The sequence below is a fragment of the Gopherus flavomarginatus genome, chromosome 19, assembly GCF_025201925.1.
Source record: "Gopherus flavomarginatus isolate rGopFla2 chromosome 19, rGopFla2.mat.asm, whole genome shotgun sequence".
Classification (NCBI taxonomy): domain Eukaryota; kingdom Metazoa; phylum Chordata; order Testudines; family Testudinidae; genus Gopherus; species Gopherus flavomarginatus.
In genome coordinates this window covers 19,939,730-19,966,732 of record NC_066635.1, presented here as the reverse complement: position 1 = coordinate 19,966,732, position 27,003 = coordinate 19,939,730, and the positions used below count along the sequence as shown (strand labels likewise).

The 27,003-nt window shown below is 36.5% G+C and overlaps 1 protein-coding gene across 2 annotated transcripts in view; it reads left to right on the top strand.

The window, feature by feature from the left end:
• The window catches only part of MED13 (mediator complex subunit 13), a 76,559-nt gene extending 50,468 nt beyond the window's left edge, over positions 1–26,091 (top strand). For both annotated transcript variants that reach the window (XM_050928761.1, XM_050928760.1), the window contains 21 exons: positions 2,203–2,419; positions 2,996–3,080; positions 3,427–3,548; positions 4,682–4,772; positions 4,956–5,170; positions 5,635–5,831; positions 7,214–8,121; positions 10,214–10,381; positions 12,604–12,827; positions 13,785–13,974; positions 14,497–14,959; positions 15,758–15,977; positions 16,691–16,882; positions 17,089–17,312; positions 17,944–18,086; positions 18,384–18,542; positions 18,656–18,841; positions 19,012–19,160; positions 19,375–19,548; positions 21,088–21,188; positions 21,955–26,091. In XM_050928761.1, the coding sequence (XP_050784718.1) occupies positions 2,203–2,419; positions 2,996–3,080; positions 3,427–3,548; positions 4,682–4,772; positions 4,956–5,170; positions 5,635–5,831; positions 7,214–8,121; positions 10,214–10,381; positions 12,604–12,827; positions 13,785–13,974; positions 14,497–14,959; positions 15,758–15,977; positions 16,691–16,882; positions 17,089–17,312; positions 17,944–18,086; positions 18,384–18,542; positions 18,656–18,841; positions 19,012–19,160; positions 19,375–19,548; positions 21,088–21,188; positions 21,955–22,087 (4,561 nt within the window). In that variant the 3' untranslated portion in view covers positions 22,088–26,091. The remainder of the gene's footprint in view (positions 1–2,202; positions 2,420–2,995; positions 3,081–3,426; positions 3,549–4,681; positions 4,773–4,955; positions 5,171–5,634; positions 5,832–7,213; positions 8,122–10,213; positions 10,382–12,603; positions 12,828–13,784; positions 13,975–14,496; positions 14,960–15,757; positions 15,978–16,690; positions 16,883–17,088; positions 17,313–17,943; positions 18,087–18,383; positions 18,543–18,655; positions 18,842–19,011; positions 19,161–19,374; positions 19,549–21,087; positions 21,189–21,954) is intronic.
• Positions 26,092–27,003: the final 912 nt, after the last annotated feature.

The window sequence follows — 27,003 nt, the reverse complement described above, 5'->3', positions numbered from 1 at the left end:
GTTTCATCTTTCCTTTTTTATAGCCCTAGTTTAACAATTTATTGACTATAATTATTCCAGAATAGCTTGCTACTATATATTTTTTTCCTTTGGATACTTAAAGAAAGCAAATACTTAAAATCTTTCTTCTAGCTGTTTGTCTTGTTACTCAAATTGCTTGTTTCTAACGAGTTAGTTTTCCAAGTTTTTTTGTTGTGTTAGTTTATATAGGATGTTGGAAAAGGGAAAAGCACTCCAGCTGTATCAAGTGTTGCTCCAATAGTAAATGCCAGCTGTCTGACGTACAATCACAGCAAGTTCATTGCCTGCCTGGGGATAATCCTGGAGATACAAGATCTGATCAAGCATATCATCGTTGCCTGAGAAGGATGGGTTGAAGTCCCCGTTAGCTGTAAGATGCTGCACAGAAGCTATTCTAAATAATGCCAGGTTTATGGGATTGAGAGTCAGGTTGGACTGCGCTCTATTTCAAAATGGTCTTGATTGAAAGAAAATTGCCAAGTTATGCTTTTGCATCCAATCCACTGTTTTGTCTTATGCTGAGAAGATGTTTAAGGTGCTGAGGGAAGCCTGAGAGTATCAGTGTGTCTTCTCAGGTACAGAGGTTAAGGTAGTTCCTCCCTTAAATAAATGTAATTCCTGAAATGGCTTGTGCTATCCTCTATTCATTTCTGTAGGCCTCTTTGTGGTGTCTCACAAATTTATCCTATTCCACACTCCAATTACTCTTAACCTAGGCTATCAAAACAGGCAATGGTAGTTGTGGGGTCTCTTTGGCTTTTCTTATGTGATAGCATTGACTGAAAAATGGGAAGATAGAAGTGCGTTGAAGATTTTTATTGACAGGGCTGTGATTTTGCTCTGAAACTTAAGTACCATGGATATCCTTGTCAGCTCATATACCATTTGAGCATATGGCATGAATGAATTCAGCAACAAGGCATGTCTCCATGATCTTCGTGCAGCTGGGACTTAATAGAGGTTTATGCAAACCTGTTCTTGAAGATGCACCCGCTTTTCTCACTGGCCATTATATCGAGCTTTGGAGAAGAAACAACTTTCAAGCAGAAAAGGTATCTGAGTTTGGCGCAGACATAATACAGCTACATTAGTATTGAGGTTATTGGTACTTTCCTGCCGTTTGAAGGTTGTATTTTGCTCACCTCCTCTCCTGTCTTTGGTGAATGGTTGCCAGATTAAGTTTGTCACCTATTTTGGGGCAGACAGTGCAAAGAAGGGGATGTGTTTATAACCATACTACAGGTTTGTTTGTTTCCTACTTTTTTCTACTTTTTTGTTTTTTAAGTTCAAGATAGAAGTTTTCTATGCTCATGAATTTCAATTTCTGAAGTTAGGCTTATTTATTCTCTGTCTTCAGGAATATGAATTACATAGGTTTAACTGTTTGTTTGTGCCAGCAAAAAAAAATTTGCTGATAATGTCACTACTGTGTATAAACGCAACAGAATGTTGAACATTTTAATGTTTACTGAACTACTCCTATCACAAATTTAGTTGTTTTATCTACATGCTTTGTAAGCTGCATTATTATTTAAACTAATAACCCAGTGGCACATGCATGCTGTAAGAGTCTTCTCTTTTTTGAATACCTCAGTGTCTTCATAAAACAAGCAAAGACTAGCCATCTGTGACTGTTTGCGTACAGTAATTGCGTGTGTTACTCTTCAGATCCACCCATGTCCCGAAGAGAGTTTAAATTCCCAATTCTCTGTGTGATTTTGAGTGAAATGCTCAGGAACTTTAGACTCTAATAAAAACATACAGTCTTGCTAAACCAATTTAGTGAATTACTCTGATAATTTCATCTTGGTCATTGTTAGTAGACTGCAGTTCAGCAGATGCTACTGTAGTTGGTTTGATAATTTTGTACATGTTCAAGAAATGGCAGACATTTAATCTGCTGTGAGACTTTGAACCATCTCTCATTTTTTTGTCTGGGTTAAGGTTTCTGGAAAGGACAATGAAGAAATTATGCTGGCTGCAGTACTATGTATGACCTGGTCATAAAAAGACTTTAAGTTGTGCAAGTGATTGCTTAACCCTTCTCCCAGAAAACTTTTAAGAGAATCTGTGTTAGCTAAAAAGTTCTTTGGAATTGTATAAAAGCAGATGATATTTCATACGTTAACCTAGGCAATAGATGGTGATACAGCTTTGTAATTATATTTTTCTTCCGTGCAGATTAATGGTGCAGTGTAGGAAGCCTTTAAAGGTTTCAGATGAACTGGTGCAGCAATATCAGAGTAAAAACCAATACCTAGTAGCAGTAGTGTCTGAAGCTGACCAAGAACCTGAAATTGATCCTTATGCATTTGTTGATGGTGACGTGGAATTCCTTTTTCCTGATAACAAAAAGGATAGGCAAAACAGTGAAAGAGAAGCTGGGAGAAAACACAAGGTGAGTAAAGGAATGATGGCATAAATCAATAATTGGATGAAAACAAATTGCTTTAATTTTAATAATGAAATGGTTCTGAAACTATGCTGAGCATAGATGGTAATATGTAGTTTTTCTCTAGCAAATCCTTTATCATTAAAAATGCTTGCATTCAAGCAGAAATGATCAGTAAAAGTACACAGTACAGAAAAAACCCTGATTTGTAAGTTTTGCTTTTGAAGTAAAGATTGAATGGCTTATAGGACTGCTTATTTACCTGAACACATGTTAATACTGTAATAGTTTATTAACTACATTGGTATCTGTCCTGTGTCTTTTGGTATTAATTATGCTAGAAGATAGAACTATATTATATAGTATTGGTAGTTTTTTATAATATTTTCAATACTTTATGTGCAGTAGATTTAAAAAGAACTATTTGGGAAGTTTTAACAAGTTTACAGGTTCTTGCCATGTAAGGATTATTGTATTTACAACAGTGAGCTTTTGTTTCGAGAAAAATACAGTAATATAGGTGTTGTTTTTTTTTTAAACACAAACAACTCCTCCATATATCACCTGTGCTGCTTTTTGCAGGCTGAAGATGGGACTTCTAATGTTACAGTTTTATCCCATGAAGGAGAAGATGCTATGTCGCTGTTTAGTCCTTCTGTCAAGCAAGGTAAAGATGTTTGTTTCAAAATGCAACATATTAATGACTTACAGAATGGATAACAGAATTCAGAGCAGTTCTTAGTAACATCTCATGCAACTTCCAAAGTGTATTTATATCTTTTTCAGAATTCAGAAGCTACTTAGGAAGGTAACTTTCAGTATTGTACCTTCAAAAATACGTTGGATATAAATTTTAAAATAAGTTAGTAAAAAGTGAAGGAGCCTCACTTATGCATATGCTAGTTCAGTAAGAGCTCATAGCATCTGGGTTTCTCCAGTTGAATAGTATTTAAAAAGAAATAAATACCCAATTTAAATAAATGGCGAGCATAAAATGTTCATATTCTTTATAGATGCACAACGCATTGCTGCTCACGCTCGCACTGCATCAACTAGCCTGTTTCATGAAACAGACCTGGTAGTCTCTTATACTGACCTTGACAATCTCTTCAACTCTGATGAAGATGAACTAACAGTAAGTGGTTTGTAAAAGTAAAATCAGCTGCTAGATAAAAATTGTTCAGACTTGTACATTGTGTGGCAGAGAAATTTAAAAAAAAAATTTAGTGTACTTTTAAAATACATTTTTTCCCTGGTAACTGACTGGTATATAATAAGTCTATTATATAATATAAAAGTATAATATATTATAAGACTTTTAACTGACTTTCACGTTACATCCTTATTGGGCAATGAGAATGCACTTGCCTTTGACATAGAGCTAAATCTACCACATTATAATTATTACCAGTGCTATATTCTTATTACAGCCCAGACTCTACTTGTTTAGGCAACATACCCACTAATATATATATTTTTAAATATTTAAAACAATGAAAAATTTGGGAAATTTTAAAGTGGGGTTTTCTTCTATCAAATCATTTCAGTGCAGCTGTTAATATCTTGGAATAATTTTATTGCAGTCTCAGGTGGCACCTGAATCTTTTACAGAAAAATCACACCTCTACTTGACATGTACTAATACAAAGTCTTTGTGTAGATTAGATCTCAGTAACCTCTAAAAGCATTTGAAACTAATACAAGCTTTATCTTGAACTAGAGAGTACTTTTGTAACATTTTTGTGGGGAGGGAAAAAACGTTGCCTGTCTGAGAACATGAATACGTTTGAGAAAATCTCTTGAAAATAAAGGTTCATAATGAAAAGTGCAGATGGCTATTAACTATGTGTTAGGAGCATAAAGATGTAAGCAGCTGGTTAAATATATCACTTCTCAAACAAGGGTTTCAGCATAGTCCTGTTTTTGTTTTTGTTTTTTTAATTACATGTAAACGTTACAATTAGGAAGATCTTTTTAACTGGCACTTTTCATTATTTTCTTGGCAAAGATAAGGAAATATAGTGCATTTTCTTGTAAGTGTTGGCCTCTTACTATTGGGTCAATGCTCTTGTTCTTTTAACAAATGAAATACTAGACTATGATTCCTTAAGTAAGATTTAAGTTCAAACAGTAGGCATTCAATAAGGGGGGGAATTTTGTTTTTCAAGCTTGAGGTATTATGATTAGATTGTTCTGTTACTGTTCAGTTTTGTTTATAGCTAGTTAAAATGCTTCAGATGGGAATTTTAATTTTTTTTTCTTTTATAGCCTGGATCTAAAAGAACAGTGAATGGCTCAGATGATAAATCCAACTGCAAAGAGTCAAAAGCAGGAAATTTGGACCCGTTGTCATGCATAAGTAAGTCCTCCTCCCCATTTTCTCCCTTAATTAGGTTACTAATATCAGAAATGGCACATTTAAATTATGTTGTGTACAGTTGCAAATTTAAGTTTTGAAATTTGTATAAGACAAATGAAATAAATAAATAATAAACACGTGTTCCTGGAGTATCCTCTGAAGTACATTTTTAATCTGAAACAGGTACTGCAGATCTTCATAAAATGTATCCAACACCACCATCATTGGAACAACATATTATGGGGTTTTCACCAATGAATATGAACAATAAGGAATATGGGAATATGGATGCTACGCTTGGAGGAACTATACTTGAAGGGAATAGCTCTAGTGTCGGCATTCAGTTTAGAATTGAAGTAGATGAAGGATTCTGCAGTCCAAAACCTTCTGAAATCAAGGTAAGCAATGTTGCGTAACTTTGATAAAATGCCTTTTTCAAATTCAAGCAATAAACTGAATATTTCTAGAATTCTCGCCATATTTCCTGTGTTACTAATTGTTTATTACATGACATGAAGTGGATGAAGTATCTTGTTAAGTGAAACCCATTATTTCACTTCTGAAATATACTGAATTACTGTGAGCTGTTCTTTTGTTTAGTCACTAGTAAACTAAAGAAATATATTAAAATTATAAGCTCTGGCTTTTGTGTGTATGTCAGCATGTAATCAGTTGCAGTACCAATGCTGTATGTAGTTCTTTAATTGTAAAAATGTAAATTGCATGGACTAGATGTAGAATAATATCAAATTTAGTAACAAATTTTTAATTGATTACTGTAATCTTAGTAGCGTTTTTGTTGCCAGATTTATATAATCGACTGTATTTACTAGTTAGTGTTTTTTCTTTGTTTAATTTCTAGGATTATTCCTATGTCTATAAGCCTGAGAATAGTCAGGCTTTTGTGGGGTGTTCCATGTTTGCCCCACTAAAGACTCTCCCCAGCCAATGTCTGCCTCCTGTCAAGCTGCCAGAGGACTGCATTTACCGTCAGAGTTGGACTGTTGGAAAACTGGAGTTACTTCCTCCAGGACCCACCATGCCATTCATCAAAGAGGGGTATGCTTTTGTGCCAGTGAATGATGAATAGGTTTTCATTATTTTTTAAAAAGTTGTATAAAACTATCAAAATTAGCCACATTCTAGAATATTTTTATATGAGATGAATAGTTTTTTCCATTTAGAAAGTATAGTAAAAAACATTTAAAAACACTCATTTAAATTACTGATAAACTAAAGTAAAATTGACTAAAAACTGTATCTAAATAGAGAAAATTCCTCTTTTAAAATAGCTACTTTACTATGTAAATTTTATTCATGTCTCATTAAAGGGTTTCCTAGGGAAGCCTGATGGTATAAATCTAATTGCAATAAGCAATGAAGATTGCAACAATTGAATTAAATATAAGCCTGGGACTCCATGTTCTTTCGGTGGTATCATAGTTACTACAAGGGCTTAGCAGGTGCTCTTCTTGCTGTTTCCTAGAATTCAATTCTTAATCAGTATCAGCTTTTCTACTGATGGGCAGGCCATTTAATTAGTTAGTTAGTTTTTTAAAAACGTTCCCTTCCCATGTTCATTTTTGTCCTTTACAATTAGAAACCAGTGCTTGATGTGACATCTGCTGGTGATGACAGGGGATATGTCTGCACTGCAATTAAAAACCATCAGCTGGCCGGTGCTAGCTGGCTCAGGCTTGGGCTCTGGGACCTTGCACATTGGGTAGGTCCCTGGGCTCAGGTTGCAGCCCAAGTCCAAACATCTGCACAATTAAACAGCCCCTTAGCCTGAGCCCCATGAGCCTAAGTCAGCTGGCACGGCGAGCCATGGGTGTCTAATTGCAGTGTAGACAGACCCTTAGTAACAGTAGTTGTGTGTTCAGTACTGACTGGTTGTTTAGAAAATCACGTTTTATTTCTCTCCTCCTTGAGGAATATTTATTCTGCCATGCACCTTCTGCAGGTGGATTAGGAGACGTGGGCTATATATTTATAAGGCGGTTGTTGGTTCACAAGCTATAATTTAAACCACAGCACGAGTATAACGGGCTGCTTCTATTTGGGTCAGATCTCTGTAGAAACAATGTTTTCAGGTCTCATTAGCCTGATAAGTCTTTGGAGATGTTTCAGTGACTAGGAAGGAAAATTTGAAAGTTTACCAAGTGATACTTCCCTCACTGATCCAGCAGAGTTTGCTGCTGGTAAAGCCAGTGTATTTTCTTAGTGATACATGTCACCATATTGTTTAATATTAACAAAGAGTGAAAAGTCATTTAGAACAAATAGGCCCAAACATTTTTACTTTGATTGCACTTTTCGCACTAATATTTACTACCTTTTTGTTTTAAAATGTGAATCTGAACAGTGTTTACTTGAAATTTGATATTGTATTTCCAAAAACATACTTCATTTAAAAATATTTTCCTTATTGCTTTTCTTAGTGATGGAAGCACTATGGATCAAGAGTATGGCCCTGCCTACACGCCACAAACTCATACTCCATTTGGGATGCCGCCCAGTAGTGCACCTCCCAGCAATAGTGGAGCAGGAATTCTCCCATCTCCTTCCACTCCTCGGTTCCCAACTCCTAGAACACCAAGGACACCTCGTACCCCTCGTGGAGCTGGTGGACCTGCCAGTGCTCAAGGTTCAGTCAAATATGAAAATTCTGATTTGTATTCACCAGCGTCCACACCATCAACATGTAGACCACTAAATTCAGTTGAACCTGCAACTGTACCATCCATCCCTGAGGCACACAGTCTTTATGTGAATCTCATCCTTTCAGAGTCAGTAATGAATCTGTTCAAAGACTGTAACTTTGATAGCTGCTGCATCTGTGTCTGCAACATGAACATCAAAGGTGCTGATGTTGGAGTTTACATTCCAGATCCAACACAAGAGGCTCAATATAGATGTACCTGTGGCTTCAGTGCTGTCATGAATAGAAAGTTTGGCAACAACTCTGGATTGTTTCTTGAAGATGAATTGGATATCCTCGGGCGTAATACAGAGTGTGGCAAAGAAGCAGAGAAACGTTTTGAAGCTCTTAGAGCTACTTCTGTTGAGCGAGGACTGAAAGAACCTGAGAAATTGCCTGATGAGTTGATGCTGTTGCTGCAAGATCAGTGCACCAACTTGTTTTCACCATTTGGAGCAGCAGATCAAGATCCCGTAGCCAAATTTGGTACAGTTAACAACCTGGTACGTGTAGAAGAAAGGGATTGTTGCAATGACTGCTCCTTAGCGTTAGAACATGGGCGCCAGTTCATGGACAATATGTCAGGAGGAAAAGTTGATGAAGCACTTGTGAAAAGTACTTGCTTGCATCATTGGTCAAAAAGAAATGGTAAATATACTTGTTTTTCTCTGCAAATCTGTTTTCTTGTCTTGCTTCTAAGCATCTGATAGCATGAAGAGTAGGGGGAGTTAAGATTGCCAATTGACTTATTTCCATTACATATACACTTGAGTAAATTTCCATTGCTGCTCTGTTCCTAGCCTCTGGCCTTTTAGGTACTAAATCAATATACTAACTAGGTTTTCTTTGCCATATGGATTTGAAATGTTGCGCAAGCCCATAGTCTGGGTGTCCCACAGTGTAGGCATTTTATATAGTGTAGTCTTTTCTTTGGTGTTCTGGGAACTTACCTATGAAGTACTGAGCAGAATCTCAGGAAACCTAGGTAATACTGAGCAGTTGTTGTAGTATTAATACTACCTCTGCTTGGAATGTGCAGTATCTGTGATTCATTGGAATTTGAAGGTCTTTTTAGCTACATGTGGGATACATATGATGGATACTTTACAGATTCTGGGCATTAAATTTCTGTAGAAATTGAATAAAAAGCTACATAAATAGAAATAACAAGGAAATATGGTACTTTAATCTCACTTTTGAAGGGGGAGAGAGGGAGGTGAGAGGCTTCTGAAGTTAAAGTAACGTAGGAGAATTTGGATTTGCAAAAATTAAATGGCATCTGTAAAGAATCAAACAATTGCTCTCTAAAAAGTGTTCACTTCTATCTGCAGTGGTAAAAAATCTATAACTTTTTTATTTTGCATCTTTATCATTCATTTCTAGTGTCATGATTAATAATCATAAATTTGAGGTCTGCTTATACTTGGAGGTCACAATATCACAACATTACTGCCTATTTTGAACACTTAAATCCTATACTCTGTTTCTCTGTGGCACAGACATTTTTGTTTTGCTTTCTGTGCAGCCTGAATTTTGAATAACTTGCATATGCTGGAGACCATCGTGACCCTTCCTACAGAAATTATTTTTAATGAAAGCTCGGTTTTGTTTCAACCCATTCACACATTCTAATCTGCATGCTGCCATTGGTCAGTAGCAAAACTGTTAATATGTGGTGCTGCTATCATTTCTGCTGCCTACTTCTTTCATAAACCCTTAACACTAATAATGCTGAAAATTCAGTAACAAACTTGGTGTCTGTGAAATGCACATTTTTTTAAAACAATGCAGCTTTTATATAATATATCATGAAGCTCTTTCTAAGAGTAGATCTCATGTTAATCCACTGTCTCATGGACCACCTCTCCTCACAGTCATAATCACAGACCCACCGCTTCTTCCATTAATGATCTTGCAACGTCTCTGTGGTGACTACAGCAATTTTTCACATAGAAAAGTGGTATTCTGGCAATATTGAATGCAGTTCAAAGTAGCTAGCAAGGAGGAAGACAGCCAACTTTCTGCAGACCACCACCAGGTGCTGTGTGATCACTGGCCGTTCAAGTTTGGAAAGCTTTCCTGTAGACAAATCAAAATATTTTTGAGGCACATAGTAATACTGAGGCTTAAGTTCTTTTGGAAAATACTGATAAAGGGGAAGTGGTTGAGGCGTTTCACTAAAAGAAGGCTACAAAATTCTAACCCTCATCTTAAAAGCTTTAGTTTTTTTTTTTAAACTCTTAAACTGTGCGTATTAGAATGTCACAGACAACTAAGAAGTGTGACAAATTTGGCTAAATAACGAATACTGTTTACAGGATTTCCCCCAAGACTTTGTGAAAGCAGTGATGGTTGGCATTCCCTCTAAACATCTATGTGGCGGGAGAAGTACTGATATTTTGAATACTTTAACAATTGAGTTATAGATGTGGTTTTTAGTTTTATGGTTTATACAAAGATAGAAGATGGAGAGCTGAAGTTTACAAGGAAGGGACTATTGTATAGACTGGAAAATCAAAGAATAGTGGAACTGCTACTATGATTCTAATTGCTATCCCTTAACTATGGGAAAGACTTGAAGATAATAGTTGTCTGGCCTACATGAACAGAATATATGTTTCAAGAAAGTGACTTTTTGTTTAAACCCCAAAATTCACCTAAACTTAGGACCTTTTAAACTCTTTGAAGTTTTTTCTTAGATAATTTTATTTAAGCTGTGACTACATTTTTGTTCTTTCAGTTGTGGATGTGAGCATGCAGTGTTCACAGGACATCCTTCGCATGCTTCTGTCGCTCCAGCCAGTTCTTCAGGATGCTATTCAGAAAAAGCGAATAGTCCGATCTTGGGGTGTGCAGGGCCCCCTCACGTGGCAGCAGTTTCACAAAATGGCTGGCCGAGGCTCTTATGGTAAACCACTTGTATAGATTCCCATTCGTTAATTTGTCCTTGGTATTGGCTGGCCGAGGCTCATATGGTAAACTACTAGTATAGATTCCCATTGGTTAATTTGTCCTTGGTATAGGTTACCAAACCTGAATGTTCTAGATGTGATTCAACCAAAAGAAATTTAAAATAGGGAGAACCATTGGTTAGAGGTATTATTTCCTTTACAACACACAGAAAATATTTACCTTTCTAATATACAAGGAGTGGTTTTAAAATATCAATATATTTGAATTCACTCAGTTGCTTTAATTGTAAAGTTTATGAATGAAGGATTACATGAAGTTGTTATTTAAAGTGATGATGGGATTGGAGCTGGAATGAACAGTTGACATTAAGAAACCAGAATGTTTAAAGTAATTCTGTGTGTGTTTTTTAAATCCCACTGAATCTTATCAATAGTGGTAGAGTTATGGACTGGAAGTCAGAAAAACAAACGCACAGAACAGCTTTGCTTTGAAATCCATATGTACAGAGATACTATATATGTTAAGTATTCAACCCAGTATCTTAGTTCTGGTGGCTTTATTAATGTCCTTTGCATATTGGCATGTTACCATGATGCATCATTCAGACAGTGCTGTATTCATTAATAAGGAGGAGGGATGGCCTTTTATCAAGAGACTTTTGGTATTTATAATAATAGGTATATGCATTGCATCCTTGTCCTCTTTCTCCCATTCTCTCTGACTGATGCACACACCATTGTTGCATCATATCTTAATTAGATTCTAAACTGTTTGAGGTGAGGGCTGCTTTTAACGGTTTCTAGAATGCCTTGCTGGATGGAAGACTGCTCCTGATAAGGTCCTCTATTAACTACCATAATCAGGGTGGATTGATTTAAAATCAAAGTGATTTAAATAACCAATTTTAATTACGATTTAAGTGGCAAGCAGGAACCTCTGATTAAAGTTAATGATTTTAATCTTGTTTTGCATTTGTACTTTCATAAAGAAAAATTGATTCTCAGTGGTTGGTAACCATTAAAACATATTGATTTGCAACTAAATATAGCTTTTATGCTAAATTTGGTAGTACTTTTTCTAATTAGGAAAATATACTATATTTGTGCACATTTATTTAAGCAATTATATAGCTTAACGTATATAAGGATTCTAAAATTTTATATTTTTATTGTTAGAAAATGGGTGGATTGATATTTACTAGATTTTTTTTTTAACTCTTGATTTGTCAAGCTGTATTTGGAGAGAAATTGAATTTAAATTAAAAATGCAAAAACAGCATTGAACTTCATTAGTTAAAACTGCTGTAAGTGTGCTGGATACTTAATAAGAAAAAATTTGTCAACACGTTTTGCATTTAAAACTAACTGATTTATTAAACAAAGGATGTGCTATTTGTAATTAGTAAACTAAACTGATTCGTTTGTGGTCATCATGTCCTTCAAGATTTTAAAATTAGTAGATCTCTTCCATTCACACACAGTTCTGATTCATAGATTGGAAGAGGAAACAAGCTTTCATGTTCTCTTTTCCTACCCCCCCCCCCCGACTCCTAATCAGTTTCTTAACTTTTCAGTGAACTAGTCATTGAACTGAACTAGTTGAATAAAGTGAAATGACAAAAATATTGTCTCTGCACCTGCAGGAGAAGCTGCTGCTGTCAAAGCCTGGGTTAGCACTTCAACATGCTTCAGGTGCTTCGTCAGTAACACTCAATTCAGTGGCTTTGACTTTGGCTGCAAACATGTACTGCTTAATATTCTTTAATTTAAATTGTTTTAACAGATTATGGTAAATTGAGGTCTTAACATAGGTTGTCATAAATTTAAATTTTTATATAGGCTTATTTTTTAAAGGAAGGAATGTATTTAAATTAAATTATCAAAAAATTCATTTTCAATTTCTTTACAAAAATCATTGATTTTTATCCACCCTGACAATAATACAAATATTTAATAATAATATAAAAGCATTTCTTGTGGACCAGGGAGCTAGCAATAAAAAATTGTTGACTCATATATGTAGGGCTAGATCATGCATGCCTTACACAAGTTTATTAAGGCAAAGAGAACTTGATTTATTATCAATTTTGGCTTCACTCTTGATAGTGATAAAAATGAGTGTTTCTATTCACTCCTGTTTTCCAAAAGCAAAATATTGATTCCGCCATATTCCTGTTTTCCTTTTAATATATTGGAAAATGTATCTTTCTTTATCTAGGAACTGATGAGTCCCCAGAACCACTGCCAATTCCAACATTTTTGCTGGGATACGATTATGATTTTCTGGTGCTGTCTCCATTTGCCTTGCCATACTGGGAGAGGCTGATGTTGGAACCTTATGGATCTCAAAGAGACATTGCTTATGTTGTGGTGTGTCCTGAGAATGAGGCCCTGCTGAATGGAGCAAAAAGCTTCTTTAGAGATCTGACTGCAGTATATGAGGTACAATATGTGTGAGGGACAGCAATATAATGGGATAGTATAAAGAATATTATTAGTATATAGTCCAGGGATCAGTATCCTTTCAGAAGTAGGGTGCTGAGTCTTCATTGATTCACTCTAATTTAAGGTTTCACTAGTCAGTATTACATTTTAATGTTTTTAGAAGGTCTCTTTCTATAAGTCCTATAATATATAACTAAACTATTATTGTATGTAAAGTAAGTAAGGTTTTTAAAGTGTTTAAGAAGCTTCCTTTAAAATTAAATTAAAATGCAGAGCCCCCCTCCCCCCCAAGACCAGTGGCCAGGACCTGGGCAGTGTTAGTGCCACTGAAAACCAGCTTGCATGCCGCAGGTTGCCTACCTCTGATACAGTCAGTCATTTGTCAACTTGGATCCCAAATTATGTGGAAACTCCTGCACAGAGTACCATCTCAATGAGTCCTCTAAAATGGATGTTAGAAGTAGACATTTGGAAGATAAAGGCACATCCTGGTGCTCATCAATATCTTATTTGGCTGTAGCTTTTTTTTTCAAGCGGCTATTTTCTTATTTTATCAATGCCATCAAGTGGTAAACTGTGTACTACTATTTTTAATAAGTGCAACCAAATATTAATTCATTGCAGTTAAACACTTGCGTTCCTTGAGCTGTGGTTAAGAAGGTTAGGCTAGATATGATGGGCCCTGTTTTTTTCCTACACTTAGATAAACCTGTTGATACCTTTTAAAACAGGCTATGCATATTGCAGAACCATTTAGCTTCCTAGAATTATAAAGCAGCATTTCAATTTATGTGATAACCAAATTGTAGTGTGTGTTTTTGAACATGCAAAAAAACCCAAACAGACATAAAGCTATCTCTTTGTGGTGAATTCCATGCGTCATACCTTGCAACTTTGAAAGTCTGTGAACTCATTACTGTCTTATTTTTATCTTATCTTTTAACTTTTTTTCAGGCTTGCAGACTCGGTCAGCATAGACCTATCTGTAAACTGCTCTCTGATGGGATCATGAGAGTTGGATCCACTGCTTCAAAGAAACTTTCTGAAAAGTCGGTCACAGACTGGTTTTCTCAGGCAGCTAATGCCAACAATGAAGCATTTTCCAAACTCAAGCTCTATGCTCAAGTTTGCAGATATGACCTGGGTACTGCATATTTTTAGTTCTCCCTGTTTCATCTGATTCTGTTATTTATAGGAATATTATAGAGGTGAAAGGCAAGAAAGCATATGTGTAGCACACTGTCCAAATACTGTCAGCAAAAATCCTGGACAAAAATGCATATAGACACTCTTAGCCACTGGTAAAATCTTTAGGGCAAGTCTGTCAGACTACTTCATGATAAATCTTGCTAACCATTTGTATGGTAATGCATTTAGACTTGCTGCCCAGCTATTGGATCAATTCTAAGGTAGCTGCAACCAGAGTTCTGTATTAGTCCCTGAAGTCTGTTAGTGAATTTTCTATGAAAAAGGGGTGAGTGGAGTGAACCTATTCTAGAAATTGAATCTGAAAACTAAGTGTTGGTGTTCTCATTTGTTTTGAGTAAGATACAAAGGAAAATCAATGCTAAAATTATTATTAGATTTTCTTATTGGTCTTTTATATCAGGTTGAAAGAATTAAATTCCAACTTTTTAATTAACTACTACTTCTTCTTCTGTTTTAGGTCCTTATCTTGCTTCTCAGCCATTAGACAATTCTTTACTTTCTCAGCCAAATCTAGTTCCCCTCACGAGTCAGTCTGCATCCACTCAGCCACTGGTTGCAGGTAACACTGGAAATTCCAACACTCCATTGTCCAGTACTGCAGCTGTTACCAGTAGTACCATGACGGTGACTTCAAACAGTGCCATGTCTTCTGCAGCTACTACAACTAATTCAACTTTGACCACTACTGCCCCCTCATCTTCTTCCACCAACATAGGCAGTGGGATATCAACAAACAAACCTTCATTTCCACCTTTTAGTGGCATGAACAGTACTACTTCTGCCTCCCTGCCTACACAGGCTCCAACAGCCCCGAATGGACAGACAGGGGGACAGCAGCAACAACCAGCTCTTCAAGCAGCTACGATATCTGGGGAAACTTCATCTGCCCCTCCACAGCCACACCCAGAAGTCTCTGAAAGGTAGGTAACCTGTTGTATTTAATGTGCAATAGTCCTCTAAAAAACAAAAACAGCCTACACAACAACTGAGCACAATGCTCTGTTTTTATTTTAATCTTTTTCACATCTTCACTTCAAAAATTGAAGATGACAGTTAGATGTAAGCTGCTGTTTTTCAGATGCCAGGTATCGTAGAAAGATTGGCCTGAATTACAACCCTAAGACTCTCTGAAGGTTTGGAACCCAGTTTTTCAGGTTGGGTCCCAACTCTAAAAATTAACCTTTTTGTAGGAGGTTTGAAAAGCTGCTGGGGTGCAAAAAATAGCAACCCCTGTACCCTGCAACTATGTTCACAAAGTTTACTTCCAACCAAATTAATAAGCAGGGTTTTTTATATGTTCAGGAAGAAAGAAAGTAGAGAATAAAACTTGCATTGTTGAATAAAGTCTGGTTTTCGTGTTAAAGCTGTACTGATAAGACTGCTTTTATTGGGAACTGGTTGATTCCTTACTTACTTCTTCTACCAGTTAAAGCAATGGGGCAAATTGCTTATGAACTCATGTGATGGAGAGGGGTGAATGCAGAGCTAAATAACAAAATAAAAGTTAATGGTACTGACAAGCTGAGTTTGTGCACTAAACTGAAATCAGTAAAGATGTGATAGAATCATTCCTCATATCTTACTCAAGGCAAAGAAGCTCTTTTCACTTAGAGGGTGCCATCAAATTCCATTTTAAATGTAATACGTACTGTGTAATCTGATATACTTTATATAAAACAGAAAAATTTTATAGCAATTGGTTTCAAATTAACTTCCAGCACTATGGATCGTGATAAAGTTGGAGTCCCTACAGATGGAGATTCACATGCTGTCTCCTATCCACCTGCAATTGTAGTTTATATAATTGATCCGTTTACGTATGAAAAGAAAGATGAGCATAGCAACTCATCCAATGTGTGGACCCTTGGGCTTCTTCGTTGCTTTCTAGAGATGGTTCAGATTCTTCCTCCTAATATCAGGAGTACAGTTTCTGTGCAGGTAAGTAGTTAACATGTTTACTAAAAAATTTAAGGTAAAAATTACTGTTCATTTCAGCTAGATTTGAAGAAGATAGTATTTTCCTCATGGTGAATTGAATCCAAAGAACTCAGTATCTATCATTGTTCTGCTGTTTAAATTTGTGGGAAGAAGTGTCATCAATAAAATTTTCAAGAGCATTTTAGTATCTTACACTGATCAAAAGTTAATCCTGTAACAGTCTCCTTTAACTTTAGTCTGGCGTTAGACAGTGGAGCTCGTGCTCCATTCTGCCAATGGAAGTGGGGAGAAAGGTAGCCTTGGGTTGTCCCTTCATTAGTAATTCCTACCTCCAGACTGACTGTATTAAGAAGCTTTATCCAGCACTCCTGACTTCCAGACATCAGACGTTTGTAGTGATAAAAGACCTTAGGCAGCTGGGAGGCTTGTAAATGGAGAGAGGCTTTTATTGTGAAAGTGCTTACACTCTCTTGGTCTGAGTCATCCAGTTAGATGACTGCTTAAAAGGGCCTCACATCCTGTAACAGAATGGAGGGAGGAAAGCCAAAAAGTTGTATGGAACTGGAGACGCCAGATTGTGGAGAATAATATTAAAAACATTAGCCAAAGAACTTTTTAAAAAAGCACTTAAAATTTGAAGAGGAGATGGTGGTAATTTTTCAGTGTAAATTACACACTGGTGGTAATGTTTTATTTTTCAATCTCTTTTTTAGATTGTCCCTTGTCAGTACCTGTTACAACCTGTGAAACATGAAGATAGGCAAATCTACACCCAACACTTAAAATCTCTAGCATTTTCAGCATTTACACAGTGTCGGAGACCACTTCCAACTTCAACCAATGTCAAAACATTGACTGGTTTTGGCCCAGGTTTAGCAATGGAAACTGCTCTTAAGAGCCCTGATGTGAGTATCTGGAGGTTACAAAAAGTGCTAAAGATTAACTTGATCTTTTGGTAAACATTTAGGGAATAATGGCAGAATTGCATGTACATTTCCATGACTTTATCTTTTTTTAGGTAAATAGTATTTGTTTTTAATGATTAAAGAATCATAGTTCTTAATGATTAGCTGTCCATTGGTACTTAAATTTTCTGTTGCATTTCTTACAGAGACCAGAGTGTATTCGACTCTATACACCCCCTTTTATATTGGCTCCTGTAAAGGACAAGCAAACAGAGTTAGGAGAAACTTTTGGAGAGGCTGGACAGAAATATAATGTGCTTTTTGTGGGCTATTGTTTATCTCATGATCAAAGATGGCTTCTTGCATCATGCACAGATCTCTATGGAGAACTGCTAGAAACTTGCATAATTAATATCGATGTACCAAACAGGTAAGAACCAAAGCTTTTCTGTTCACTCAGCACCTGTATCTTGAATATATCCAGAACTTGGCAACTCTCTCCTGGATCAAAGTTCTTCTAGTATAGTGGTTCTGTATAGATACTTCTGATTAATTTTGTGGAGCCAGTATCTAGCAAAACTAACTCAAGCAGCTGAATATAAGCAGTATTATCTGGGTACTGTTGTGGAACTACATTTCTGGAAGAATTTAATGCAGTTTTTCTGTGGTGTTGTGTGTTTTTTTTTTTTTTTTTACTGGCATATAAAGAGAGGGCTGATCATACAGGAAAGCCAGAACAAGCTTTCTCTCACTTTGATTTCAGTATTATAACACTGATCCAGTAAAGAAACTATATACTATACTGATATTTAATATTTACATAATTCAGTAGGTAAACTTTGCCTAATATTTTAGGATATACAAAAAAATAAACTTGTGGCTGAACACCACCATTCCTGTGTCTGCTGATAATATTCAAGCTAACACCAAATAAGTAGTAGTGTTTTAGATGTGTAAACGTTTTAACTCCAAGTGTGAGTAGAAATCTTTCATTTACTGTTTTTTCTCCTTCTCTCTCTCTCTCTCCTCCCCTTCAACTCCCCCCCCCTTCACAATCCTAGAGCTCGTAGGAAAAAAGGTTCTGCCCGCAGACTTGGTCTCCAAAAACTCTGGGAATGGTGCTTGGGACTTGTGCAGATGAGTTCATTGCCCTGGAGAGTTGTAATAGGCCGTTTAGGAAGGATAGGTCATGGAGAATTAAAAGGTAATAGAGCTGTTGAGTGTAGAAACTTGGTTTAAAAGCTTTGACTTTTGTTTAACTCACAAAGATAAATAAAGTAGTCTGACTTTTTGACTTTTCCACCCTTTGAAACTAACATAAGTACATCTTTTGACAATTCCTTCATAAATTCGCAGCTGAATGGTTCTGAAGATTAGTATAAACGAAAAGTCATTATGTAAATGAATTATTTTGAATGTCTTGTGTTTTCTACTCTATGAAACAAAGTTCAAAACAAACTATTTTCTGGGTAGATAAATTAATATCACTTAATATCCCTAGATTGGAGCTGTTTGCTGAGTCGCCGAAACCTCCAGTCCCTCAGCAAGAGACTGAAAGATATGTGTAGGATGTGTGGTATATCTGCTGCAGATTCTCCCAGCATTCTCAGTGCTTGCTTGGTGGCAATGGAACCACAAGGGTCTTTTGTTATTATGCCAGGTATTTGTAAAACTGCGCCTTTCTTTTGGTTATTGGGACTTTGTTTCTCTTAACAATATGAAGTTCAAGAAAAATATTTTTTTCTTTTTCTTTCTTCTTTCCTCTCTTTAAAGATTCGGTGTCAACAGGTTCTGTATTTGGACGCAGCACTACTTTAAATATGCAGACATCTCAGCTGAATACCCCACAGGACACATCATGCTCTCATATACTTGTGTTTCCTACGTCTGCCTCTGTGCAAGTAGCGTCGTCGACCTATACCACTGAAAATTTGGACTTAGCCTTCAATACAAACAATGGTTAGAGTGTGTGTGTGTGTGTGTGTGTGTGTGTGTGTGTTAATTATGGGGAAAAAGTGTATGTTGGGGAGTAAGGTTACTAAATGCAAATCTATTGACTTCAAAACAAGATCTATTCATATTGTCTGTTTATGGAGGTATAGAAATTGACTGTTCTTCATTTTTTCAAGATGGAGCAGATGGAATGGGTATCTTTGATTTGTTAGACACTGGAGATGACCTTGATCCTGATATTATTAATATCCTTCCTGCATCCCCTACTGGATCCCCTGTACATTCACCAGGATCCCATTACCCCCATGGAGGTGAAATGGGCAAGGTAACTATTACAAAGTAAATACCAGAATTTACCAGCTTAGGTTTCTCAGATTAGGATTTCATTTGTAGAATACCAAGTTTTTATGACCTCTTGCCCTTCATCTATTCAATCCAATGAGATCCAAGAATTTGGAAAGCTGCAGATTTAATAGCATAACTAAATGTTCCATTTTTGTCACTAACTCTGCTTCTTCCTGATATTTGTCAACTTTTAGGGTCAAGGTACAGATAGATTGCTTTCAACAGAATCTCATGATGAAGTAACAAATATCCTGCAACAACCATTGGCCCTTGGTTACTTTGTATCAACTGCCAAAGCCGGTCCATTGCCTGAGTGGTTTTGGTCAGCATGTCCTCAAGCACAAAATCAGTGTCCCCTGTTTCTTAAGGTACTGTACTTCAGGAACTTGTACAGTGTTTTTCCTGAGCATTGTGGGCATTTAGAGATAAATGTGTAATGTGAGATCTAAATAGCAACATTTTAGACTTCTGAACTCTTTTTAAAACAAATGAATACAGTAATTTTAACTGTGTTCCAAGAGACACGCACAATTTCTGGTTTCCTTTGAAACCAGTCCAATTTGCATATTTTTGTTCCCTTTCTACAAAAATGAGGCATTTTTAACCGGAGCAGGAAAAGTTCAGAAGTGGTGGTCTCTTCTGAACAGCCTCTTTACATATTTGTTTCACAAGAATAATGTTCCCCCTCCTCTTACAACTGAAGCTTTGCTTACTCTTTCTCTTAATAAGTGTATGCTGCTGTATCTTGCAAGGAGTTGTTACACTAAATGTTTGACTAGACTTCTCCAGATTACTGGCTCAAATTTGCCTCTGCCTCTTACTAAGAAACAATGCAAAAAAGAAAGGTATTGTGTAACTACCTGGTTAAACTTGGAAAATATAGTCTAGTACAGAGAGAGGTGTTATGCTTTATCCATATGTTCTGTTTTGGTCTTCCTCAAGGAAGAGTTTTTAAGTGGGGAATAGTCCTAGGTAGACATTGACTCATCTATCCAGAAGAGGTTCTCGCATCATGTGTATGTTGTCACTTCCATTTTCTTGTCTGGCACAATCAAGTCAGTTCTGCTGTACCTTCAAACTTTGATTTGCTCAAATCTAAGATTATACATATAATTTTGTTTGTTATGACAGATATGTCTAACCTGAAACAAAGATGAATAAAAGTAGCTCTCCCCCATGCCATGTGTTAAGCAGAAGTTCCATTATATTATATGGATGCTGCTGCTGTTTTCTTTTTCACACATTGTGTGGTATACGAATTAAAAAAACAGTTGGATTAGGAAGGCTCCTAATAGGCCAGTTTCACTTTTGGTTTAGGACTCGAATATGCAAAACTTTGTACCAAAATATGATCTAATGAGAACTCTGAAGGTTAGAATATTTTGTGGCTTTTTTTTGCACCTCCTAATGTGTGTAGTTGTTTTCTGTTGTAAATTGTGCTACTTTCAGTTTGCTAGAATTTACAAAGATATTGGTACTTTACTGGCAGCAACAGTAATACAAAGTCTTGGTAAGATGTCAATTAGAAATCCTGGGCCAAATTCTTCCCTGGTGTAAGTGGATAAACTTAGTGGAGTCGCATCCACTTTCAGTCCCTTTTTTTGTTTTAAATGGTGATCTTGGCCATATCTCCCAACCCAATGAAATGAGTTAGGGGAAGAGATTCCTTATGTCCTATCTTAAGATACCTGTATAATTTTAGCAGAATGCATTAATCAAAAAATAAAACATATCAGAATTATATGTAGGTTCTTCTGATTCCTGTTTTAGCTGAATGCACTGTTTCCCTTTGTGTGAGATACTAGGAAGTAATTACAAGGAAGGTGTGGTTATATTGTAAAGGAACAGGGATGTCTAAATTGTAACTAATGCAAGGATGGCTGATGATGTGCCTGTTCTCTTTTTAGGCCTCTTTGCACCTCCATGTGCCTTCAGTGCAATCAGATGAGCTACTCCACAGTAAACACTCCCACCCACTTGACTCTAATCAAACTTCTGATGTTCTCAGGTATTGATGCTTTATTACTTAAAAATGAAACCGAATATTTTTAATAATATAACTGCATAACCACATTTTATTGCAGCATATCAACTTGGCTCTTTTTCTGTAAGGTTTATTCATTATTAATTGAATGCTGAGTATGCTTAGTACTTCATGGACAACACAAATCAGATGCAGTGCTCTGAGTGGCTAAAATATGCATTTAGTCATGAAGTAGTGCTATTTTATTTTTTTTTAAAGAGCATCACTTTTTAGCATATTGTATGTAGGCTCATTAGAAGAAGTGAGATTTTAATGGAAGGGCTGAATGTTGGATGCAACAAAAGAGGAAGGGAGTTCCAGGTGTATGGGTCCTGGTGAAAGAAGATCTATTGATGAATGGAAGGGGATACAAGGAAGCTGTTAGGCAAGAGTCTTGGAGGTGCTGCAGGAGTAGGAAGAGCTCAGAGCAGAGATGAGCAGGCATGTAATCATATAGAAGGAAGACATCTATAGAAGATAAACTAGTTTTGTTGGATTTTATTTTTTAAACATAATGACATGAACATCTGGGTAGCATGATGTTTTTTGTCTGTGTGGCAAACAATTTTGCCTAGCCTTGTTGATCTGCTTCGAGAACAATGACTCTGAAGGCTAGCTGTTTCATAAGCCTGGCGAGTTTAACTGTTTAGCTGCTGGAGAAGTTGGTTTTTTGTGAGATTGTGTCGAACACTGTCTGAAAATTATGGTAATGGAAAATGTATAGCTTGATGGAAGTCTTTTTGCTTTACAGGTTTGTTTTGGAACAGTACAATGCACTCTCCTGGCTAACCTGTGATCCCGCAACCCAGGACAGACGGTCATGTCTCCCAGTTCATTTTGTGGTGCTGAATCAGTTGTATAACTTTATCATGAATATGCTGTGATCTTCATCTGAACTTTTCAAGAAGAGAACAAGGAAAAGGGATATTTCACTGCAGGACTAAGTTAATTCTTCTCAGTTCAAGTTATTTGTGATGGGGTATAATTCTTGTTACTTCCAACAAATATTGTTTTGACTTCTGAGGGGCACATAATCCTGCTGTCTTTGTTTCATTGACTCTACAGGACTCTTTTTAGAATGATGATTGATCAGTCAAAATGTATTATAACATTTTAGTGGCAAAATTGACCCTTTTTTCCCAGTCACAGTATTTGTGAAAAGTAATGAGCCATAGTACCCAGTCATGTTTAATGAATACTAAAAGCATGGAGATGAGAAGAGACATGAGGAACAATAGGTTTCAACCTATGGCTTCAGAACATCAAGATGTTCTTGTATCGGATTATAGTACCTAGTATTCAGAAAATGCCTGCATCTCTTATTTATTGTAAGTTTTTAAATGTATAAATTGTCTTATATTTCTTAACCTCTTTTATAAAAATTTTCCTAGAAGGTTTATACTGCCTTCTTGCTTTAAAGCAATTGGTCTAAAATATATGTAATCGTCTTAATTAAAAGTTGCAGTAGGTTGCTTTTAGAGTATTATTTTTTTGTAAGGGGGTGGGTGGGGACAGTAAATTTGTATTGTCTTGATGTACAGTTTAATGGGGATAGAGGGGTTAATGTCCATACCATTGTGTGTGGGGGATTTACAGCTAAGCTGTAGTTGCAGAGTACATGTACAGTAATGAAGTTCACTGTGTTTATATAAATTGAAAAGGTACCGGGTCTTACAGCATTTTATATCACACCTTTACAGAGTAACATAATGGCAATATATAAGTGATATTGTAGGTGGTTTAACTTGTAGTGAGAATAAAATGAATAAACTCGTCAGTTTAATTTTGTGTTATGGCTCAGGGCTGTGGCCAATTTTTCAGACCTTTTCCATTTACTGTGGAAAGATTTATTACTACAAGAATCTTTGCTACCCAATGTAGGTAACCAGGAATTTTTTGGCATAGTGAGAATTGCATCACGTTCTGTAAGACTTGTGTTCATCACAAATCAGATGGAACATGTAGGTATAGAAAAACATTATAATGAAATTGCCACAGAGAATCCTCCTGTAGGCTGAAGTTTCGCCCAGCTCTAGCCATTTTACAAATGCAAAAACAGTCAATCTTGACTTTAAGATTGGTGTGTGTTTGACTAAAATGTGGTGTATATAGATTTTCAGTGAATTCTGGTATTCAGATTTTATTCCACTGGTGAAAGAAGCATTTTCCTTTTCCTTTTTAATCTATTTTTGGCACTGTGGTGAGGGTCCCAGGCACCAGTGTATCGACTTTCCCCTCCAGATTCTAGCCAGGGCATGTGCCAATGAGGCTCAGGCCTCCCTAAGGAAGGGACTTGGGAGTCATGGGACTTTTGTATGCCTCTTCCTCTACAATCACCATTTCCCCCTCACCTAACACTTCCTTCCTTGACTTGCACATGCCAAATCTATAATGCTCTAAAATGGCCCCTACGGGTGCTCGTGAGCAGTTCCTTCCTTTGTTCCTCACCCCCTGACTGCCGGACAGAAAACTTACTCTTGTCAGTCTGATGTGAGAACCCACATTAGTCTAGCACCTGGATCTCACTGGACAACTTAAACTATCCATCCTGCCCATAAAGTCTTTAAGGAGCCAGTTTTAAAATCCCTTTGTGCACCCACTGTTAATCCTCTACAAGGATAAAAAATCACTTGTATTTACAAAACTAAATTTAGTATCTTACTGAAAATCATGTTTTGTAACTACAAAATATTTTCCTGAAATATCACTTCATGTGAACAAACATAACCTCTTTGCTAATATTCTCTATATACAATATTAGCAGTCTTACTTTGTATAAAGAAAATGTACAATTGGTGACAGATTTTTTTTTTCAATCATTTCTTCAAAATAACAGTACTGCAATCAGATGTCAGCCTTTTTTGATATTAAAGTTAAAAAAAATTGGGTCTCTGCATTAATTTTTCTTGATTATGCTAAAACACACCACATATTGACTAGCATATTTTGTTCAATAGCAGCTTTTTCTTTTCAATGTGGCTGAGATTTTTGAGGGAAAAGATGTTCCTAAGCCTGGAATTTTCAAAGCTTACATCCAATATTTTTAGCTCAGTGTTGCCAGATGGCTGATTTTAAAACCTGTCTTAATGTTAACACACCTCTTTAGCTTGGAACTTGTTGGAAGTGGGCTATTTAAAATCTGACAGTGACTTGTATTCATAAGTGAGCCAGCTGCCTGAATGCTGAGGTCCAGTTCATACTATATAGCTAAATGAATGTACTCTGAAATTCCTCAACTGTATAGAAAAACAGCCAGTAAAAGTTCTTCAGATGCAGTCAGAAATATAAACTGATAAATAAACCACTAGAAAATATCAGAAGCCCCCTTTTTGAAATGTTGTTTTTAGAGAGCATTTGTACTAGGAGACTGTATCTTCCTAGTGGCATTCATTGCCAGCAATGTACATATCAAAACTGCTGGCGCCAAGGAGCTATCTATCATATTTGGCTTACTTTGAAATAAGTTCCTTTCACCTTTATGAATCAAATTCCTTTGGAATGATTAACCCTTCCTCTCTTAAAGTGGACATGACTAATTACTGACAACAATTATATTGTCACAGCCTGTTAACAGCAGAGTTGATCAGAAGGTGCAAGCTTTATAGCAGAGTTTATACAGATCATTGACAGTTTGGGCAGCAGCTTCTCAAAATGCTTGTTCCTGGTGTTGGTCTGTGCAGCTCTCTGTTTAGTAGTATTTTGTGGAAGTTCATTATTCTTAAGTATTTTGGATTTCAAATGATAGCCACATACGGTATCCTTCCAGCCAGTCAAAAAATCTAGCCATACTCTTTATGCAAGCCATTCACTCATCTGGACTTAACACTGTATGAATTAGATTCTTGTACACGTTATTGTTTGGCCAGTGGGCCACCAAGTGTACTTACGTACAATCCTTAAATTTTTAAGTAGTTGTAATTTTTAAAACTTTCTAACATTTTCTGAAATGGCTAAAATTAAAGTTATCACTAAAATCTTCAGCTATATTCTTGCTCAGCTGTCAGTATGGCACAGATTACTCTTACTATATTCTTTTCATCTCCATATTTACCTTCTATGGTGACTTCTAACTTCATGTGTTTCTACAAAGATTTGCAGATGTCTTTAATCAAGCACTATTTGTTAAAACTGTACTATCAAAATATTATGTTTCTACATTATTTAAAAACATTCAAATTTAATAGATGAAAAGGTTTTTTAAATGCTATTGCACCATATAATTTGCTGCGCAACAGTCTATGGTATAACATATCAGTCTGTTAATAATATCCATGTAATGTTACATGAAACGATGTTTTGGTCTGGGTTTCCTCTGAGAACTCAGTTTCTCAGTTTTCATGAAATTGTGTGACTAACTATTTTGACACAAATTCTAAGGTGGGAAAATTAATTTTCTCCATCTTAATTGAAGGATTCAGAACTATGTCTTATATTTAGAAAATCTTATTTGTGGGTTACTCTTTATTTTCAATGAAGTGAAACTTCATTTACAGTAAAACTGGATTTGGGACCTACAATAATCCTCAGGGTCACTTTTTCAGGAAGTTTTAATGTAGCTTTAGGTTATCCAAATAAACTGGATTTGAGGACCTTGAAAAGCTATTGGGTTTAAATTGCAAATTGTGGCATCATTACTGGACATGTCAGTTTCATAAATCTTCTCAAAACAGCTGGGTCACTTTAAGGGGAGTTTTTAAGGTCTCACTCAGCAGTGACATTTAATGGTCCAAGTCTTCTTATTTAATATGACATAAAATCAAATAAGGAACAAACACTATTGCTGCCGAATGCCATAAACACTGAGTTGTACAAATTGTGATTGAGGAAATGAAAAAGTTTATACTTTTAAAAAAAAATCAAATGGAATAAATTATTCATGAAGCCTTGATTGTGCTGTCTGTTTATTTCCAACACTCTCCTTTCTTTATGCAACAGAGAAGAGCTGTAGCTTTTTATTATTTGGGTTGAAAATGACCAAAATAATGGCCCTTTTTGAGATGTAGCATAGACACATTATATAGTAGAACCTCAGTGTTACGAAGATCAGCATTAGAAGCTGACCGGTCAACCACCCTCCTCATGTGGGACCAGAACTATGTAATGTGGTGGTAGCAGAGGCCAAAAAACCGAACAACTACAGCGCTGTAGTGTGTTAAATGTAAACTACTAGAAAAATAAAGGGAAAAATTCACAGATTTGCCCAAGTAAGGAAACTGTGATTGTTTCATTTAAATTTGAGTTGGTTAAAAGGAGTCTTTTTCTTCTGCATAATGAAATTTCAAAACTGTATTGTCAGTGTTCAGGCGTAAAAGTTTGAAAGAACAACCCTACCCTCGGTGGCCGGGCTGGTTCTGCCCTACTGCCACCACACTTCACTTACAAAACATTTTTTCTTTAGCGTTTTTTGGGGGAAAAGTTTAATATCGAGGTTAAGAAGGGAGCACCTAGCCGGACCCCATAGAGCTGCTCGTCACTTTATTCCTGCCACCGTGGTTCCTTGGGGGCCGAACGAGCGAAGTACTAGGTACGTTTTTAACATTTAGCGGGGGGGGGGGGGGGGGGAGCATGTGAAACCGGAGTCTTGCTGTCACTTCCCCACACGACGTGGGCCCTGACGCTACTTTATTCTTTTTCTACGTCACGCCAGACGCTAAGGAGAGGCGGGTCGCGGACCAGGCGAGCTCTGAGCCGGGCTTCACGCGATAGGGAAGACGCGTTTTCCGACCGACCCCGGAAATCCGCCAATTGGGCTCGTGCCCCCTCTGAGAACCTCCCCGCCAACGGCATCTGCTGACGTCAC